The following is a 20,851-nucleotide window of genomic DNA, read 5'->3' on the forward strand; positions in this document are numbered from 1 at the left end:
GAAACTAAGTACATAGCTAACCCGACATCAGAAAATGCCAATAACTGGAATGAGGCTCAGGACTTGCTGAAAGAACATTTGATTAATAGGGAAGGGGCTAAATGCTTTTTCAGAGCACAGAAGTATTTTATGGAAGGAGAGAGTGCTGGTCACCAATCGGGTCCCTCCTGTGTGACCGCTGTTAAAGACATGAATAGTAATTTGGCTACCGGAGATGAGGATATAATTGGGGTGTTTCATGCCCAATTTAAGGAAGTTTATAGATCTAGATTGGTAGTTACCCCGAAGGATAGGGATTGTTACCTAAATGAGATCGTAATGCCTACTCTTTCTGTGGAACAAAGGGAGTTACTAGATAGGGACATTCAAGTAGAAGAACTGGAGTTGGCATTGAGCTCCTTTCCTAATGAAAAGGCGCTGGGGGGAGATGGCCTTCCTGGGGAGTTTTATAAGAGACATCAAGATTTATTGCTCCCACACCTCTTAAATGTGTATAAGGATTCCTATCGTGTGGGTACTTTACCAAGCTCGATGAGAGAAGCAATAGTTGTTGTGCTCCCAAAACTGGGTAAGGACCCTACCTTGGTAGACTCTCTTATAGGCCTATTTCATGTTTGACTGTGGATATTAAAGTGTTGGGCAAAGTGTTAGCTAACAGATTAAGTGTTATCTCCACTATGCTGTGGTTTCACTTGATGCTGCCAAGGCTTTTGACAGTGTCGAGTGGGATTACCTTTGGGCTGTGCTGTTGAAGCTGGGATTTGGCCCTGGTTTCATTAAGTGGGTAAAACTATTATATGATCAGCCGAGAGCTAGACTTGGAATAAATGGTGGCATGTCTCGGATACTGGAATTGGAGAGGGGTACGAGGCAAGGTTGTCCTCTGTCCCCTCTGCTTTTTGCACTAGCAATTGAACCGCTGGCATGCCTGCTTAGATCCACTCCATTGATAAAAGGTCTGAGGAGAGGGAGGATGGAGGAACGGGTTTTACTTTCTGCAGACGACATGTTATATGTAGGAAATTTGGCCTCTTCAATTGACCCCATCATATCAGTTATATCTGACTTTGGTAAACAGTCTGGGTTACTTATTAACTGGGATAAATCTGTAATTCTCCCGCTCTCCCCCCTTCCGCAGTCTCTCTCCCTTGTTCACACTAATCTTAAAGTGGTGTCATCTTTTAGATATTTAGGAATTGAGGTTTCAACTAACCCTCATAGGTACATTCCTGACAATATACTACCAATACTAGCAAAGTTTAAACTAAAAGCGATATCCTGGCATAAACTTCACTTTTCTCTGATTGGCAGGGGTAATTTGTTAAAAATTGTGTTGATGCCACAACTTTTATACATACTTCATAATGCACCTGTTTGGATTCCCATGCATCACTTTTATAAGATCCAACAAATTTTTCGCTTTGTATTATGGAAAAAAGATAGAAGTAGGATTAGGTATGAAACCTTACAGAGGAGTAAGGAGATGGGTGGTCTGGCTTTGCCTAACCCTTTTCTATATTTTTTTTGCCGCCCAAGCACAACATTTTAAGAGCTGGAGCGTAGTTGGTAATTGTGGAAGGAGTGGTAAGCTTATAGAGTGGGTGTCTGGGTGTTCTGCACCTGTTACGTTTTTGGAGAGGGATGTGGATGTAAAATTGAAATCATCCCCGATTATTGGACTTATGAGGAAGGTATGGGGGAAGATTAAAGAGATCTTGGGAATTACAGGGTTAATATACATTTCGAGTATGGATACAGAGGTATGGTGGCTCACTCTGTCTGTAGCTGTGGATTGGGTGCTACTAAGCCAGATGACTCACCCAGTCATAGACAGAATTTAAGAATGAATAATTGGAAGGCTGAGCACTCACCACCTAGGCCAAGCAGAGATACGTACAGATATGAGTAGTGGTGACAATGAAATATTTATTATTACACCTAATGCAGATTAACGACTATAATATACAATAAAAACAGTAATAATAACATCTATCTAATGATAAAACAATGAAAAACAATAGTGCACTTCAATATATTTAAAATAATTGCTGAGGTAAAAAGGCATCATTCAAATATATAACATAATATAAGAATATATATTGTAGTATAAAAGTGGTATAGTTGTCTTCAATGGCATATAATGTCCTTTCAATTAGATAGTATTGATGTTCTAAAATTCGATAAATTTTCGCCGATAAAGTGCCCAGTATATTTTCGAATAACTGTCTAAACGAGAGTCATATTCAATAAGCTCTATTCGATATAACAAATTCGGAATATATTCACTGAATGAAATACTGTGATTACACCTCTTGGTATAGTTCAATTGCCATATGACTTGCGCACACAGTGGCGTCCCTGAGGAAGGGGCTAGGAAAAGACCCCGAAACGCGTCTGGTTGTTTCAAGACCTGCACATCAGCTGATGGACACATATTGATCCACATATTCTGGAACTGGATCCTTACTTTTGTGGAGCCCTCGACTATAGTTCGATTTTTTTTTTTTTTTGGCAAAGACTGAACTAAAAATTCGGTTCTGATAACAGCGAGATCCCACTTGAACATTCTCCATATTTGGGAAAAGTTTGGAAGACCACTGGGGATCGCGAACACTGGTGACCGCAGAATTACACGAGCCGCTCCAGCTGACTAGCTGTAATCAGGTACCGCCATATTCAACATTGCTAGCCACGTGGGACGCCACTGTGTGTGCACAAGTCATATGGCAATTGAACTATACCAAGAGGTGTAATCACAGTATTTTATTCAGCGAATATATGCCGAATTTGTTATAATATCGAATAGAGCTTATCGAATATGACTCTCGTTTAGACAGTAGTTCGAAAATATACTGGGCACTTTATCGGCGAAAATTTATTGAATTTTAGAACATCGATACTATCTAATTGAAAGGACATTATATGCCATTGAAGACAACTATACCACTTTTATACTACAATATATATTCTTATATTATGTTATGTATTTGAATGATGCCTTTTTACCTCAGCAATTATTTTAAATATATTGAAGTGCACTATTGTTTTTCATTGTTTTATCATTAGATAGATGTTATTATTACTGTTTTTATTGTATATTATAGTCGTTAATCTTCATTAGGTGTAATAATAAATATTTCATTGTCACCACTACTCATATCTGTACGTATCTCTGTTTGGCCTAGGTGGTGAGTGCTCAGCCTTCCAATTATTCATTCTTTAAAGGGAACCTGTCATCGGGATTTTGTGTATAGAGCTGAGAACATGGGCTGCTAGATGGCCGCTAGCACATCCACAATACCCAGTCCCCATAGCTCTGTGTGCTTTTATTGTGTAAAAAAAACCGATTTGATACATATGCAAATTAACCTGAGATGAGTCCTGTACGTGAGAGGAGTCAGGGACAGGACTCATCTCGGGGTAATTTGCATATGTATCACACAATAAAAGCACACAGAGCTATGGGGACTGGGTATTGTGGATGTGCTAGCGGCCATCTAGCAACCCATGTCCTAAGCTCTATACCCAAAATCCCGGTGACAGGTTCCCTTTAATACACATTTCGCCTATATGGCATAATCAGGCTTTGCCAGAACTGTTTTGCCTGGAAGGCTTCTCCCAATGGGAAAGGAATGGCCTTTGGAATTAGTTATATTCTCACGGTATTTTGAAACATTTTCAGCAGTTAAGTTTGGAGTTCAGTCTATCTTCCGTTCATTTTTATAAATACTTGCAATTAAGACATGCTCTTGAGTCACAATCCAAAACGATATCTTTGTAGTTCACTTCTAGTCGAATTCTTAGTAAGATAGTTTGAGGTGGGTTCAGCCAAAGGAGCCATTTCAACTATCTACCTTGAGCTCTTGGGAGAGCATTTGAAAAAGTTTCTCTTAAGGTAAAAATGCAATGGGAAAAGGATGTGGGTGAAATAACCAATACCCAGTGGGAGGAAACATTGGCTCTGACCCCAACTTTGTCCCTTAGTGAAGCGGCTAGATTATCACAATTGTATATATTGCACAGGACGTATAAAACCCCAGCGCTTCTTTTTAAAATATAGAGGAGATTCCAGGTGCCCGAAATGTCGTGAGGAAGAGGCTGGACTATTCCATATGTTACAGAGCTGCAGTGCCCTAAAACGGCATTGGAGTGACGTAATGTTAATTAACAAGATATATAGTGCACAATATGTTCTTGATCCTAGAATGTGTCTGCTTGGTATTTTTGACACTGATAATTTACAAGATTATATTGTCACTGGAATTAATAGAATATTATATCAGGCACGTAAAACGCTGGCTGCTAAATGGATACAGCCTCTTCCTCCTAATACTGCTGAATTTATTGCAAGATTGAATGTTGTAATAAGGATGGGGAAAGGGGTATATATTAAGCGTAATTGCTTGTTGAAATTTGAAAATATCTGGGGCCTTTGGATGGATAGATCAGGAGTGTGTAGTCCTTGGCTAGCTCTTAATAGAGGGATTAGGGATAATATAGGGGGATGTATCAAAGGTTGCTTATATGGGGAATGTGCATGTTGATATATTGACGTGACTCTTGGGAATTGTTATGGATCAGATTTACTTCGGCTACTAAGCTTTATATGATACCTTTCGACTGTTAATATCTCAATGCGATTGGAAATTGCTTTGTAATACACTAAATCTGTCTCAAGTGGGGTGGGGGGGGGGTCATGTTGTGGGTTTGGGTGTAATAACCATTTATATTATTGAGATAATGCTATATCTTGATTCTGTTATGATTTGTGTTCCTGCTTGGATTGTAAGCTCCTAATGTGCAATTTGTATGGTCACGATAATTAATCAAAATAAAAAACTATTTAATAAAAAATACATGTGCACACCTGGAACCTTGATACGTGACTTACAGAGCCATCTCAGCTATTTACAGTACGTTATCAAATGATACATCTTACTTCATATTTTATCGTACATATATTTATTTAAGTGCTGGAAATCCCCTTTAAAGAGGACCCTTCACCACTCCTGACATGCCTGTTTTAATAGCGTCATGCATTCCCCATGTAATAGCAGTTCTGGAACATCTATTCTTATGTCTGTATGTTGTCCCATTCCTCTATTATTTCTGCTAGAAGATAGGAATGAAAGGCTAGCAGTCTGCAGTAAGGGTACAGATGGGTGGTAACAAGTTGGGGGGATGGGTGTACCTGCACAGACTCACTCTATCCAGTCAGAGATGCCATTGTCAGACTGTGCAGGGACACATTGTAGGAGATGAGATGTAGTCCTATGACTATACCTGGCATCTCTGCCGTTGAATCACATTTCTGCTGCTAGGGTTCCCTGACCATTACAGGTGATATTTGGGTTCCCAGCATTGGGTTACCAGGTGACCACCATATTCTTAAAGGTGCCTTAAAAAAGCCCAAATAGTATAGCCCAAATTGAACAGCCCCCTTAAAGTAATTAAAATTTTGCAGAGTACTGATAAATCACATACAGATTCCGGCAACATTTTTACTTTCACATATTGCTCAAAATTGCTCCTAAATATGAAAAGGAAGGTATGCCTGTTAGGCTTCATGCACACAACCGTATTTTTCATCTGTGTGGTATCTGCGTTTGTTGATGGGGCCTTGTTTTTTGTGAATCTATGGGGCCATTCAGTAAATTATAGAACATGTCCTATTCTGGTCCATATTGCAGAAAACAATAATAATTTCTATTGATGGGAGTGAGAAAAATGCAGGGACCAAAATATGGACATGAGGCCTTAGAGTACTAAAGGTCAAGGTGAACCAACACTTGAATTTGCAAATACAATAATCAACTAATAATTAAAAAGAAACTAATATACTTTCACTAGATTTTCCTTAGGCCCTTAAAATAGTAATCTATGTTCATTCATTCCCTTGCAGAGGACTTAAAGCGGCAGCATGGTATCATTCAAGCATCCCAAGAAGAAATAGCTCAGCTGAAGCTCCAGCTATCACAAGCAGAAGGCGAGATGGAGAACATCAAAGCTATAGCTACAGTGTCTGAGAGCACGAAGCAAGAAGCCATTGATGAAGTGAAAAAACAATGGCAGGAAGAGGTGGCTTCGCTCCAGGCTATTATGAAAGGTATGGTACATTTGGCTCATGACTTAAACCAGAGTCGCCATCCATTAACTGGGGAGTAACAGGTAGTGCTTAGCTCCCATACTTGTGGTTCTCATGTGAAAATAAATGTTACCTTTATTTCATACTGCTCTTGAGCTATATCAAATTGAGAACATGCCTTTAATCAGTTTCTCCTTTGGAGATATTTAACCCCTGTTCCTTCTGCCATTTCCTAGTACTAAAATGTCCCCTGGTCACAAACTTTTCATCTGAAGTTATGCATAACCTGCAAACTGCAGCAATTAGGTCTCTTTCACACGTGCAAGTTTTCCGCGCGGGTGCAATGCGTGAGGGTGAACGCATTGCACCTGCACTGAATCCAGACCCATTCATTTCTATGGGGTTGCTCGAACAATCGGGATGAGGACCCGATCTTTATTATTTTCCCTTATAACATGGTTATAAGGGAAAATAATAGCATTCTTAATACAGAATGCTTAGTAAGATAGGGATGGAGGGGTTAAAAAAAGAAAATAAATAAACTCGCCTCATCCACTTATTCGCACTGCCCGGCTAGTCTTCTATGATGACCTGGGAGGAAAAGGACCTTTGGTGACGTCACTGCACTCATCACATGGTCCATCACCATGTGATGGATCATGTGATGAGCGCAGTGACATCACCAAAGGTCCTTTTGCTCCCAGGTCATCAAAGAAGAAGAAAGAAGACTAGCCGGGCAGCTCGAACAAGTGGATGAGGTGAGTTTAATTATCTTTTAATTTAATTTAATTTTTTAACCACTTCAGCCACATTTTACTAAGCATTCTGTATTAAGAATGCTATTATTTTCCCTTATAACCATGTTATAAGGGAAAATAATAAAATCTACACAACACCTAAGGCAAACCCGAACTTCTGTGAAGAAGTCCGGGTTCGGGTCTGCCGATTTTTCTCATGCGCGTGCAAAACACTTTAACGCCTTATAGTTACAATTTCATTCCTGTGTCCAGAGCTGGATGCCGACTTAGGATATTGAAAGTAAACCCAACTACAGAAACAAACCAGTCAAAATATACAGAAGTATTTTCAACACTCAACTAACGCCAACAGTACAAAAAGGCAAAAATAAATGTTGGGTAATAAGTCAAGAATGAAAAATGAATGTTTTTCCCCAGCACATATTTTTGCTTTTTTGTGCCAACTTAAATGTTATATTTTAATAGCATGTACGGGATCAGCTTTAACACTTTTGTGATGGGAGACGCTATCCTGAAAGACTCCAAGCATTTTTCTTTTTTTCAAGTTTCAGTCTTAATTACGGTAATTGTATCGTGCTTTCTTTTATTTCTGAATATCTCTTAGACACTCTGCGAGAGTATGAACTTCAGTTTCATCGCAGATTAGAGCAGGAGCGAGGCCAGTGGGGGCAGTACAGGGAGTCTGTTGAACGGGAAATTGCAGAGCTTAGGAGACGACTTTCCGAAGGTCAGCAAGAGGAAAACCTGGAAAATGATATGAAAAAGGTATGCAGATTTCCTGAGACACTACTTCATTACTTTATCTTATGCTGTAAGTTCTTCATTCATTCATTCAGGCATAGATGGGAGATATCTCACTTAAATTTTAACTTGGATTAAAAAGCACAATGGCATTAAGGGACAAATTAGCTAAACAGTGGTTATCCAAAATTAATATATAATACATTGTCCCAGAACATAAATGGCTTCTCCTGGTTTTACTATTCAACCACGCTTAAAGTGTACCTGTACTTAGGAAAAGGTTTTGATCAGTGGGAATCTTAAGTGCTGAGACCCCCACCGATCGCTAGAATGCGGAGAAACAAGCCCTCATACAGAGCTCTGTCTGTTCCTGCTGAAGACCGGAACAATAGAAAGTCTGTGAGCTGATCTTGAGTCCGTCTCCTGGCAGTGAGGAGAGACGGTCCTTTGTGTCAGTGCTTCTTTTTACTCACTCTAGAGATTGGCGGGGGTCTATGTACTTGGATTCCCACCAATCAAAAACCTTTGATATGTCACTGACATTTAAAAGTTTTTTTATTTTTCCTTTCAGTACAGAACCATTTTGAAATGTCTTGTATACAGAGTTAACCTAACATAAAACTTTTCAATCGCTGTGATGTGACTTTATGTGGCTACATTCCAGACATTTAGTTGTTTTGTCCTCTGAGCATTCTTTACTTGAACCAGTCTGATGCTGGTCTTGCAGGAATTCATGACCGTTAACCAGTTTGTCGACATACAGTACAGAAACCAGCTGAATCAAGTGTCCAGATCACCATCACAAATCGCCTGCAAGAAAACAAATGCATTTTCTTTTCCATATGGCACTTGCTAGACCTAAATTGCCCAAGATGGCGCTTCCACAACTTACAATGTTAGTTTGCTTACGCTGAATTCTAAACTTCAACTTATTGACGTTTGAGATCAAAGCTGCTCAAAAGACAGCCCAAAGTAAGGATAAAAGATTGAAATATAGCTTCATAACTATAAACAATGACTTATTTATATGTCAGAAAGAGCTGCTTAAAGTTGGATTATCACTTTAAGTTCAACCTCGATTAGTTCAGGATCTCTACTGTGTTTGTCATATAAACATATACACTATAGTTACATAGTTGATACGGTAAAAAAAAAGACATGTCCATCAAGTTCAACCAAGGGATATGTGGGCATGTGAATCCCAGAAGGAAACGAGACTAGATTTCTACACATTTTTATAAGCATTAATGTCATTTACTTTTAACAATTCAACCTAAACCCTTTTTAAAACTGTCCACTGTTCCCGCTGTGACCACGTCCTGAGGAAGTCTATTCCACAGATTCACCGTTCTTACAGTACAGAAGCTTTGATGCTTCTGGAAACTGAACGTTTTCCTCTCCAGTCGGAGGCAGTGCCTCCTTTTGAGGGCATTTGACATGCAACAGTTTTTCACCGTATTTTTTGTATGGCCCATTTATGTATTTGTATAGGTTAATCATGTCCCCCCCTAAGACGTCTCTTCTCAAGACTAAATAAATTAAATTCTTTTAATCTTTCCTCATAACTAAGACCCTCCATGCCCCTTATCCGTTTAGTCACTCTCCTCTGTACTTTTTCCAGCTGTAGTGCGCCCTTTCTATGGACTGGTGCCTAGATCTGAACTGCATATTCCAGATAAGGCCGCACCATCGCCTTGTAAAGTGGTACATCCCGGCCCCGCGAGGCCATGCCTCGTTTAATGCATGACAATATCCTGGTGGCCTTAGAAGCAGCTAATTGACATTGTATGCTGTTATTTAATCTACCATCTACAAGGACACCCAAATCCTTCTCTATAAGTGACTCTCCCAGTGTTACATCCTCTAGGGCATATGAAGCACGGAGGTTATTACTACCAAGATGCATAACTTTACGTTTATCCACATTGAACTTCATTTGCCAAGTTGATGTCCAATCACTCAGTGTTCAAGTCAGCGTGTATTTTATGGACATCTTCCATAGACTGTACAGTTCTACACAGCTTAGTGTCATCTGCAAAAATAGAAATATTAATACCGTCCTCAATATCATTAATAAATAAATTAAATAATAGAGGGCCCAGAACTGAACCTTGGGGTACACCACTTATAACCCGGGACCATTCTGAATAGGAATGATTAACCACAACTCTCTGGACACTGTCCTTCAGCCAGATTTCAATCCAATTACAAACTATACTTTCCAATTCTCACACACATTAAATGTGTATGCAGTTAAACACTGAGCATAAAGGTTTATTGAAATAATATACATTATTTTTTTATTTTTGTAAATAGGCCCAAGAAGATGCTGAAAAACTGCGATCTGTAGTGATGCCCATGGAAAAGGAAATTGGTGCATTAAAGGAGAAACTTTCTGAAGCTGAGGAGAAGATAAAGGAGCTTGAAGCGTTTAAGGTTTCATATCCTCCTTGATTAGATTGTATTTTAGTGTAGAAAACATTGTGAGAATGTGTGAGGACAAAGGGGAAAGTCTAAGCAAAATTACAAACATATGTCTTCTAGTACCTAGACTATGGGGGTATTAATGCAGTGCATAAGTAATCCAAAAGGGTTTTCCAAGACATTAATACTCTGGATAGGTCATCAGTATCTGACTGGTGGGAGTCTAACACCTGGGACCCCCTCCGATCAGCTGTTTGAGAAGGCACCGGCACTCCTGTGAGCGCCACGGCCTTACCGCAGCTTACCAAACACAGTGCCGTGTATTTGATAGTGGTTGTGCTTGGTATTGCGCTCATTCACTTCTATGGGGCTTAGCTGCATCTAGGCAACGTGACTGATGGACTTGTCATCACTGGCCTAGGAAAAGCTGAGAGAAGGATATGGCGCTACTGCAAGCACCACTGCCTTCTTAAGCAGATGATCGGCAGGGGTCCCGGGTGTTGGACCACCACGGATCAGCTATTGATGACCTATCCAGAGGATAGGTAATCAGTATTAAAGTCTTGGGAAAACCCCTTTAAAGGGTTTGTCAGATGTAAACCCCTTCTCTAAAGGCAGCATCCCAGCAATGAGACAGTCACAGTGGATCCCTGGACGACCACCTGTTATCCATACAAAGGACTAACAAGGGAGACATTAGTAGTGGAGGAAGGTTTATTGGAAGCTTTTAACCTGCAGCCTCTGTAGAGAGTGCCTAAACGGAGTGAGGAGTCTTATAGGTAGGCAATGCTCCTGGAATTCTAGGAAGATGGTGTGCAAATGAGCTCTTAGGCCTCTTTCACACGGGCGTCATGTGTTTGGCCCGGATAAGATGCAGGTGTGTCGCGGGAAAATGCACGATTTTTCCGCGCAAGTGCAAAACATTGTAATGTGTTTTGCACACGTGTGAGAAAAATCGGCATGTTTGGTACCCAAACCCGAATTTCTTCACAGAAGTTTGGGTTTGGTGTTGTGTAGATTGTATTATTTTCCCTTATAACATGGTTATAAGGGAAAATAATAGCATTCTGAATACAGAATGCATAGTACAATAGGGGTTAAAAAAAGGAAGCGAGACTTAAAAAAAAAAAAAATATATATATATATATATATATATATAAAACATCTGTATTAAGAATGCTATTATTTTCCCTTATAACCATATTAAAAGGGAAAATAATAATGATCGGGTCCCCATCCCGATTTTCACGCAGTCCCATTCACTTCTATGGGGCCTGTGTTGCGTGAAAAACGCACAAAATAGAGCATGCTGCGATTTTCACGCAACGCACAAGTGATGCGTGAAAATCACCGCTCATGTGCACAGCCCCATAGAAATGAATGGGTCCGGATTCAGTGCGGGTGCAATGCGTTCACCTCACGCATTGCACCCGCGCGCAAATCTCGCCCATGTGAAAGGGGCCTTAGCAAGCTCTGCCTCCAATGCCACAAGATGTAAGGTAGTTGTCCTGTATGTCAGTGTTTGACCTTTTAAACAGACCTTGAGACATGACTTTAATAATAATTAAGCCAGCACCTCATCTGCAGACTGTTTTGGGGTTGATTGCTCCTCATTAGTGTAGAGTGGAGAGTACTGGCTTTACTGGGTGAGAGGCCTAGGTCAGGATTTGGGGATAACTATATCTCCTTATGGAGAGAGCCTAAACAGTGTCAGGAGTCTTATGGGCCAGGCAATATGGTCCTCTGCAATTCTGAGAAGGGGGTAAGCAAATGAGCTCTTATCAAGTTCTGTCTTAGCAAGACATGGGATAACAACCTTACATCTTGTGGCATCAGAGGCAGCGTTTGCTAAGAGCTTATTTGCATACACTTTTCCCAGAGGAGCGTTGCCTGGCCTATAAGACCCCTAACACCGTTTAGGCTCTGTCCATAAGGAGATATAAGGGGAGATTTATCAAGACATCTAGACTGTCAGAGGATGCGCCACATTCATGATGAGGTGCATCCTCCAGCAGTCCATGCGCCTAAACAGAAATCTATGACATCTCAGAGTTGCCATAGATTTTTGGCTTCATTTGCACCTGAAAGCTGGCATAAACGAAGATAAATTTGTCTCCGCTGTTGGCCCCACCCTTTTACCACCCTTGCCATGCCCTCTTTTGCCAAAAAATTGAAGACACACAGCTTGCGACTTTTTAAAGCTACTTTTCTGGCGCAAGGGAGATGAAAAATCTCCCTCAATGTTTCCTGACCGAGGCCTCTTACCCAGTTGAGCCAGTACTCTCTGCTCTGCAATGATGAGGGGAATTCACCCCAAAACAGCTGTCTGCAGATGAGGTGCTCCCTTATTAGCCAAGTTATGTCTCAAGGCCTGTTTAAAGGGTTGAACATTGACTTATAGGATAGCTGCCTTATATGGTGGCAAACTGGAATACAACTATTGTGAAGGGGCACACTCACAAGGGAAACACTATAATATTAGAAAATTTTGACTTTATTGATCTAAAACCATACCCCTAAAAATAAATAAAATCATACACACAAATTCAGAACATCTTTTGGGACATTGCCGATACGCTGGTGTATTGTATACAAGTGTGCTTATTTGTGTGTATGATTTTATTTATTTTTAGGGGTATGGTTTTAGATCAATAAAGTCCAAATTTTCTAATATTACAGTGTTTCCCTTGTGAGTGTGCCCCTTCACAATAGTTGTATTCCAGTTTGTCCTCATAGGTCCTGAGGGTGGGACCCGAAGGTGAGCACCTTATCCATACGGTGAGGGGGTGAGACGCTGTATTTTTGCAAATTCCTTATATGGTGGCATTAGAGGAAGAGTTTGCTTAAGAGCTCATTTGCATAGCCTCTCGCCAGGTCTGCCAAAGGGAGAGCTGCTTTAACTTACCTTGATCTGGCTCATAAAAGGGTGGTCCCCAGAAGGGACTGCCTTCTGTGACTTTCAATAGGCCATATGGACATAGGATATTTTTTTATTTGAATTAACCCCTTTAGGACTGGGCCATTTTCAGTTGTCATTTTTTGACTCCCATCCGACAGAGCCATAACTTTTTAATTTTTCCATTCACATAGCCCTAGGAGGGCTTGTTTTTTGCAATACAAGTTGTACATTTTATTGGCACCATTTACTGTTGCATACGATGTAGTGGGAAGCTGGAAAAAGTTTCAAATGGGGTGGAATTGTGTAAATAATTCCACAACACTTTTAGGTGTTTTGTTTTTACAGCATTTCCTATGCTGTAAAACTGACCTGTAACCTACATTCCCCGAGTCAATACGATTACAATGATACCACATATCTGTAGTTCTTCTTGCATTTTAATACTGGAAAAAAAAACAAATTTTTTTCTTTACAACGCTATAATAGGACCCCCATAACTTATTTATTTTTATGTTTAGGGCCTGTGTGGGGGCTAAGTTTTTGTGGGACGATCTGTAGTTTTTATTGATACCATTTTGGAGTGTGTTTGACTTTTTGATCACTTTTAATAAAAAAAATAATTGGGACTGTGAAGTGACAAAAAATAGCAAATCGGCAATTTAGATTTTCATTTTTTTTTCTTTTTTTTTATTACCATTACACCATTCGCTACATGTGGCGATGCCTATGGTGTTTATTTTGTTTTATTAAAATTTTGGGGAAATTAGAATTTTTGTATTTTTATATTATTTTTTTAAACTTTTTTTTTTTCTTTCTTTTACTTTTTTTTTTTATAGTTCCCCTAGGCAACTTGAACAAGCAGTCATTAGATTGCTTTTCTCATAGACTCTAATGCATTATTACTGCAGTTTATGAGAATTTCTCTGTTTCTGTGGAGCCCAGCCACAGGCAGGGTCTCGATAGGAACCTATCTGCGGCAGCCTTGGCTCCCTGATAACCTGTTAGGGGGAGCCATTGCACACCCGGGAGCACGTGCTACTGAGTTTTTGAGCTCCCAGCTCACATTTGACCATGGCATCTGAGGTGTTAGCTATGTGTGATTGATGTTCTGGTCGACTTTATACATTAGTCCCGGTGTCTGCTGTTTAAAACAGCAGGCACCTTGTAGCTATGGTCATATGAGTGCAGGACAATAGTCCCGCGGGTGGCCCTATGATGCTGTGCGCTCCCGTTCGCACGATGTATGCCGCTCCGAGACATATGGCCCGCTCGCGGACCGTATGTCTCTGAGGGCATACGGTCGTGTGCATGAGCCCTTAATGTGACAAGTAGAAAAGTGTCTCGGAGGTCTGCCCCATCAGATCTATCAAATAACCAAACAAACAAATATCTGACACAGATTTACCAGTGGTTACAAATATTAAAACGTTTAATAGTGTCTCTTAGATATAGATACCAAGAAATACATGAAAGTGTCTTCTTACAAACAGGAATAGCTGTCCCACTAAATATTGTTTGCTCCGTTTTTACAAATGAATACTGCTGGTGATTCTCAGGACAGGAACCACGTTACCAATCACTGCAGCACCTTGGGTGCCCACAAGTTTATCATTTGCAGTTACCCAATATATGCAATGAACATAGGTTGTGTATGCTTGAGATAAAAATACGTAAAAGTTTTAAGTCTCTGCGACTGCACAAAGGACAATTCCCCAATTTATTGCGTCCATGAATCAGTGTACGGGGATGTTCACATGGCATTTTTTTTTCCTACGTTTAACATATACATTGGGGGGAAAAAATTGGAGCCTCCACAGACGTAAGGTATAAGGGAAAGATCTGCACCTGTTCTGTGTTTCGAGCCGCACCTGGTTTGGGCTCACAATCACTGACCAAACGCTGACTGTAGAGGGAAGTCCCTTAACACTGACGTGTGAATAAGGCATATCTTGTATGTCATTAAAAAGACATAAGGTATAAAGAAGCCAGTACTCCCTCCCTCATTGTCTTTAGAGGTACAAGTGCCCTCTTTGAAGTTGCTTTTCCTTTTCTATCACGTCTGCTTGTTGACCATCTCTGATACATATGTGGAGTGATCGCCTTAAAGGGAATGTGTCATCAGAAAATGATCTGCTGTTTTAATCACTTTTTTATGTTTAACATATTTTTTAATAATTTTTGATTTTATTTTTAATTTTCCATGTCACTTTTTTATTTTTAAAATAAAATAAAAAATCCTGCAGTTTTCGCACTGGCCCCTATGTCTAATAATAATTGACGCCACTTCTTGGTTTGTACAGATCACTTTACTGCAGTTATATATTATTGTAATCCTGCCTGTAATGATATCACCTCTGTGTACAGATAAGAGGATCCACCATTCACAGTATGTGATTGTCAGAACTTCTCTATTCTTCCCTTGTACAGTGACCTCTGCACGGGTCACAGAGCATGCCTAGAAAACTCTCCCATAGAAGTCAGAGGTCTCCTCCTGACCATTGTGTCTATGGCCATGGGGCTGCCGTAAAGCAATCTTCTTAATGCTTTCTAAATGCTGTTAAGAATAGCTCAAGCAAGATGGCCGTCCCCATAATCCTGTTCAGAAAACAGAAGAAATAAATCTGCAATCAGAAAATAAAGAGATTATTCCTGACCGTCAACATGGACTCTGGCTGTGCCGCAGATCTGGGAGAGGGGAGGGAGAGGGAGGGTGGGATTTGGTACTATTTGTATCTGGGTTTGTGTTTCTTTTTTTTTTAAAAACTATTAATAAAAAATATCTGATAAAAAAAAAAAGAAAATAAAAAGATTACAAAAAAGATAGGTGTTACTATCTAGTTTTAACTGTCAGATGCCATTTTTGCTGACACATTTCCTTACCCTGAGGGTCACTTAGTCTCCCATTGCACTTCCTCAAACTTTATAATGTGCCATTGGGACAATCCAATAGGTGAAAATTATTTTACTTTAATTCTTACTGAAAAATTATAGATTTTCCAGTAACACATTTTTTAAGCATGCTGATCAGCAGTAGATGAGAACCTTTAGGCCTCTTTCACACGGGCGTCATGTTTTTTGCCCGGATAAGAGGCCGGTGCGTTGCGGGAAAATGCGCGATTTTTCCGCGCGAGTGCAAAACATTGTCATGCGTTTTGCACTCGCGTGAGAAAAATCGCGCATGTTTGGTACCCAAACCCGAACTTCTTCACAGAAGTTCGGGCTTGGGATTGATGTTCTGAAGATTGTATTATTTTCCCTTATAACATGGTTATAAGGGAAAATAATAGCATTCTGAATACAGAATGCATAGTATAATAGTGCTGGAGGGGTTAAAAATAATAAAAAAGTTAACTCACCTTCTCCTCTTGTTTGCGTAGATCCCGGTCTGTTCTTTAGCTGTGGGCTGAATGACCTGTGGTGATGTCAGATCACATGCTCCAATCACATGGTCCATCACCATGGTGATGGAGCATGTGATCTGACATCACCACAGCCCACAGCTAAAGAACAGACCGGGATCTACGCGAACAAGAGGAGAAGGTGAGTTAACGTTTTTTATTATTTTTAACCCTTCCAGCACTATTATACTAAGCATTCTGTATTCAGAATGCTATTATTTTCCCTTATAACCATGTTATAAGGGAAAATAATACAGTGAATAGACTGTCACCTAGAACCCATGCGTGAAAATCGCACCGCATCCGCAACCCCATTCATTTCTATGGGGCCTGCGTTACGTGAAAAACGCACAAAGAGGAGCATGCTGCGATTTTCACGCAACGCACAAGTGATGCGTGAAAATCACTGCTCGTGTGCACAGCCCCATAGAAATGAATGGGTCAGCATTCAGTGCGGGTGCAATGCGTTCACCGCATGCATCGCACCCGCACGGAAAACTCGCCCGTGTGAAAGGGGCCTTACTCCCTTCCACCTATCCTCAACTGCATTGCCGATGCTGTTCTTTAATTTCTGGTCCTGGCTTAGCTTGACAGAAATGCCATGAAAGGCCTGCTCAGCCAATCATTGGCCTTGTTGTAGTAACTGGAGCAGAGGATAAAGATAATGGTTCTTTTTTACTTTTAACCCTTGCTGATCAGTATTCTTAAAAAAAATAAAAAAAATTCTTACTGGGGAAAACTCCTTTAATGTGGGGATACACTGTCAGAGGGTATATTGTGCTGTGAGAGTGGCACAACTGAAATTGCACTTGCGTATCCTTGGAGATGGCCACTTACCTTATCTTTACAGTCAGTCTAAACAATTTAGGCTAGGTTCACTCTGTGTTTTGGCCATGCAATTGATTGTGTACCTCAAAGTTGGTGGACCCCCGTCCCTATTGACATGTACGACCCCTTTACACAGGGCAATGATCGGAGCAATTATTGGGAAGGAATGCTCCTTGGAAAGACCATTCTTGATAATTACCCTGTGTAGCCTATTATCCGATGAATGAACTGACTATCGTTAATCAGGTGAAAGCATCAAACCACCAAATTTGCCATCTCTGGGAAGCAGATTATACTGTGTACACAGCGATCTGCTGCCCAGAAACGATAATGATCTAGGGGGATGAGTGATCACTAAATCTCATGCAGCGGACATGAGTACTGCATGTAAATGCAGCTCTCTCCTCCTCTGACAAGCAGACAGTTATCAGGACCAAATAGTTCATTCCCGATAATTAACGTCTGTTGGCTTGTTAAAGGGGCCTTTACAGTCAATAGTTAGAACGCCGCTTAGTTTCCCTAATACATGTGTTTTTACAAGACTTTCTAAGCTATACACATTTTAATCTTAGTGCTATTTGATTATTAGTAAAGTTTCCGAAGCAGTTTACGTGTTTATTTTTAAAAATTTTGTATTTATTATAGATGAAGGAACTGAATCATTACCTTGAGGCTGAAAAATCCTGCCGTACAGACTTAGAAATGTATGTGGCTGTTCTGAACACTCAGAAGTCTGTCCTACAAGAGGACGCTGAAAAGTTGCGGAAAGAGTTACACGAAGGTATGCACCATAATCTAGCTTTGCTTTATCTTCTTATGTGGTATTTGTTTCTTGTACAGTTTATAAAAAGTGGTTACATAATAAATTATGATTGTTATAAGCTCCCTAAACTAGTGTTTGCTGCCCTGATGCTATGTGCTATAGCATGGATATATAGTGAATACAGCCAGTTTGTGTATTTAATACCAAGGTGATTGTATGATAAACTAACAATATCATAATAAAGTACTTTGGGTTTTATAATGTGTGTCTATATTTACTTCTATAGGAATTGGAATAACTATATATTGCATGATAGAAATATTGAGCGTCCAATAATGTTTGTGATGCAGCTCACCTTGTGCATCACTAGTGGTATCCTGAGTGATGGCTTTTGTCTCTTTGGACAGTATGTCATCTCCTGGAGCAGGAGAGGCAGCAGCACAATCAGCTGAAACACACATGGCAAAAAGCAAATGACCAGTTTCTAGAGTCCCAGCGGTTGATGATGCAAGACATGAAACGTATGGAGGCTGTATTGACAACGGAGCAACTTCGACAGGTTGAAGAAAGGAAGAAGAAAGACCAGGTTGGTTGCACGTACTCAAGATGAATTCGTACTATTTGCTTTTGCATATAATAAAAGAAAACATTTGCACAAATATAAATAGGCTTACACCTGTCATAAAAGGCAAGTCTGTCTTGCTCAACTTTTTCTGGCCATAGCCCAGTAAGATCTGTGGTGGTGTTTCTTTTCATTAACTCCTTTTATTTAAGGTTTTTGGTAGGGTCAAAATTCTGAGAGGCCCAGGAATGTCATCAGTGTTTAAAGGGGTTCTGCAGTTTTTTTAAACTGATGATCTATCCTCTGGATTGATCATCAGCATCTGATCGGCGGGGGTCCAACACCCGGGACCCCCGCCGATCCGCTGTTTGAGAAGGTAGCGGCGCTCCAGCAGCGCCGCGGCCTTTTTGCTGTTTACTGCAGGCCCAGTGACGTCACGACTAGTATCAATGACCTTAGCAGGGCTAAGCTCCATTCAAGTGAACGGAGCTTAGCCGTGCCCAGGCCAGTGATACTAGTCGTGACGTCACTGGGCCTGCGGTAAACGGCGAGAAGGCCGCGGCACTACTAACAGCGCCGCTCTCTTCTCAAACAGCTGATCGGCAGGGGTCCTGGGTGTCGGACCCCTGCCGATCAGATGCTGATGATCTATCCAGAGGATAGATCATCAGTTTAAAAAAACTGCAGAACCCCTTTAATAGAAAAGAACACCTTGAAACAAGATGCTATTAAACTGGCTGTTCCGTCTAGACCAGGGGTGCACAATGCGGCCCCTGATAACATTCTGTATCCCCCGCTCCCCCCCCACACACTTTCCTAATAAAACATATGGACAGGGGTTGTCCAGTAAGACACTCCCCCCTCTGGGTCATGTTTACACATCCATTTTTACTGTTCCGTGCTCAGCCAGAGGGTATGGCTTTGTGAGGAAAGAGCATGGTCTAAGATGCAACATTTTGAGGAACACTTTAGAGGTCTTTACGGCATTATTGTAGGGTAAAAGAGTCACAAATAATGGCGCAAAATAAGCGTCTCTCCACTTTTCTACAGTGGTGAGAAAAGGGCATGGCTTAGCGGGAGAGTATTTAATATAACTTGCTGGCATAGACTTCAGTTTCTGGCTCATAGAGGATCAGAGATGCAAATAATTTATCTGCCTCTTAATAAATTAGGCACATCTCACTCCAGTGTAGGGAGATCAAGACTGGCATAACGGAAAGCCGGTCTTGATAGAAGTCCCCCTTTGTGTCAACTTTGTGGCGTAGAATTATGACAAAAAGTAAGCCAACCAATAGATAGTGTATAATTAGAAGAAAGTGTCCAGCCATGAACCAAATTGATCATCCAGTCTGAGACGCTGATAAATTTGGCACATCTTTAGACTGCCTGCCTAAGTTTACATCATCCGTAGGATTAGTATGTGTGCCTGCATGCTGCCTTACATTTTATAATACCAAAAATTCCAATTTAGAGACTCTAGCTACTACTATTGGAGTGGAGTATGTTTGTGTTGAGTCCAGGTAGAATTCCACAGTGTGACTTTTCTTTAGCGTTATTTTTATTTTTAGGAAAAAGATGAACAGAGAAATCGTAATCGAAAAGACCGAATGCAAAGAGTGGAAGAGGACGCAAAAGTGCTTGGAACAATAACTCGCAATGAAATTTTTCCGAACCTCCACAGCCAAGAGGTTGTTCTCCTCTTTTATTATATAATAGTAATGTGTAGGTACAGTGAGTGTAAGTATTTATGTAATATACTTTATCATGGAAATATGTACATTTTTTTTATAGAAACTGTAAAGTCTTCTCTTAGCTACCCTGTGACTGAGGATTGCTAAGAAGAATCCATCTTCAGCATTCTACTGAATGCTGAGGACTCAGGGTAAGTGATGATTCACACGACTTTGATTGGCCCAAGAAACACTGTTCATGTCTCTGCCTTGGATCCCCAGACCTGAATTGACTGTAATTTATGATACATTCAGTCTCTGTCTGATCACGGGGCTATTGCAGTGTACTTACATCATCATCTGAATACACTGAGACCCACAATCAGATAGACTGACTGTATCATAAATTACTATGATAGAATGTGTTTAGGTCAGGGGAGCCGTGGTCAGCCCAGGAGATGCGGCCAACATGTAAACAACCGTGTTTTCTGGAACAATCTGTGAGCGCTAACTGTATGATGCAGAGGCTTCTCAGCATGCCTCTGTTCGAGCCTCTTTTTATTCCCCCCAGATGTTGAAGGGGTTCTACAGTTTGTTTTAACTGATGATCTATCCTCTGGATAGATCATCAGCATCTGACCGGTTGGGGTCGACACCCGGGACCCCCGCCGATCAGCTGTTTGAGAAGGCAGCGGCGCTCCAGCAGCGCCGCGGCCTTCTCAC

The 20,851-nt window shown here is 40.7% G+C and overlaps 1 protein-coding gene across 1 annotated transcript in view; it reads left to right on the forward strand.

The window, feature by feature from the left end:
* RABEP1 (rabaptin, RAB GTPase binding effector protein 1) overlaps positions 1 to 20,851 on the forward strand; it is a 95,786-nt gene that overhangs the window by 34,615 nt on the left and 40,320 nt on the right. The window contains exons 3-8 of the mRNA XM_044285590.1: positions 5,903 to 6,106; positions 7,448 to 7,608; positions 9,901 to 10,020; positions 17,779 to 17,914; positions 18,304 to 18,482; positions 20,027 to 20,146. Of these exons, the coding sequence (XP_044141525.1) occupies positions 5,903 to 6,106; positions 7,448 to 7,608; positions 9,901 to 10,020; positions 17,779 to 17,914; positions 18,304 to 18,482; positions 20,027 to 20,146 (920 nt within the window). The remainder of the gene's footprint in view (positions 1 to 5,902; positions 6,107 to 7,447; positions 7,609 to 9,900; positions 10,021 to 17,778; positions 17,915 to 18,303; positions 18,483 to 20,026; positions 20,147 to 20,851) is intronic.

Source organism: Bufo gargarizans, chromosome 3, assembly GCF_014858855.1.
Source record: "Bufo gargarizans isolate SCDJY-AF-19 chromosome 3, ASM1485885v1, whole genome shotgun sequence".
Classification (NCBI taxonomy): Eukaryota; Metazoa; Chordata; class Amphibia; order Anura; family Bufonidae; genus Bufo; species Bufo gargarizans.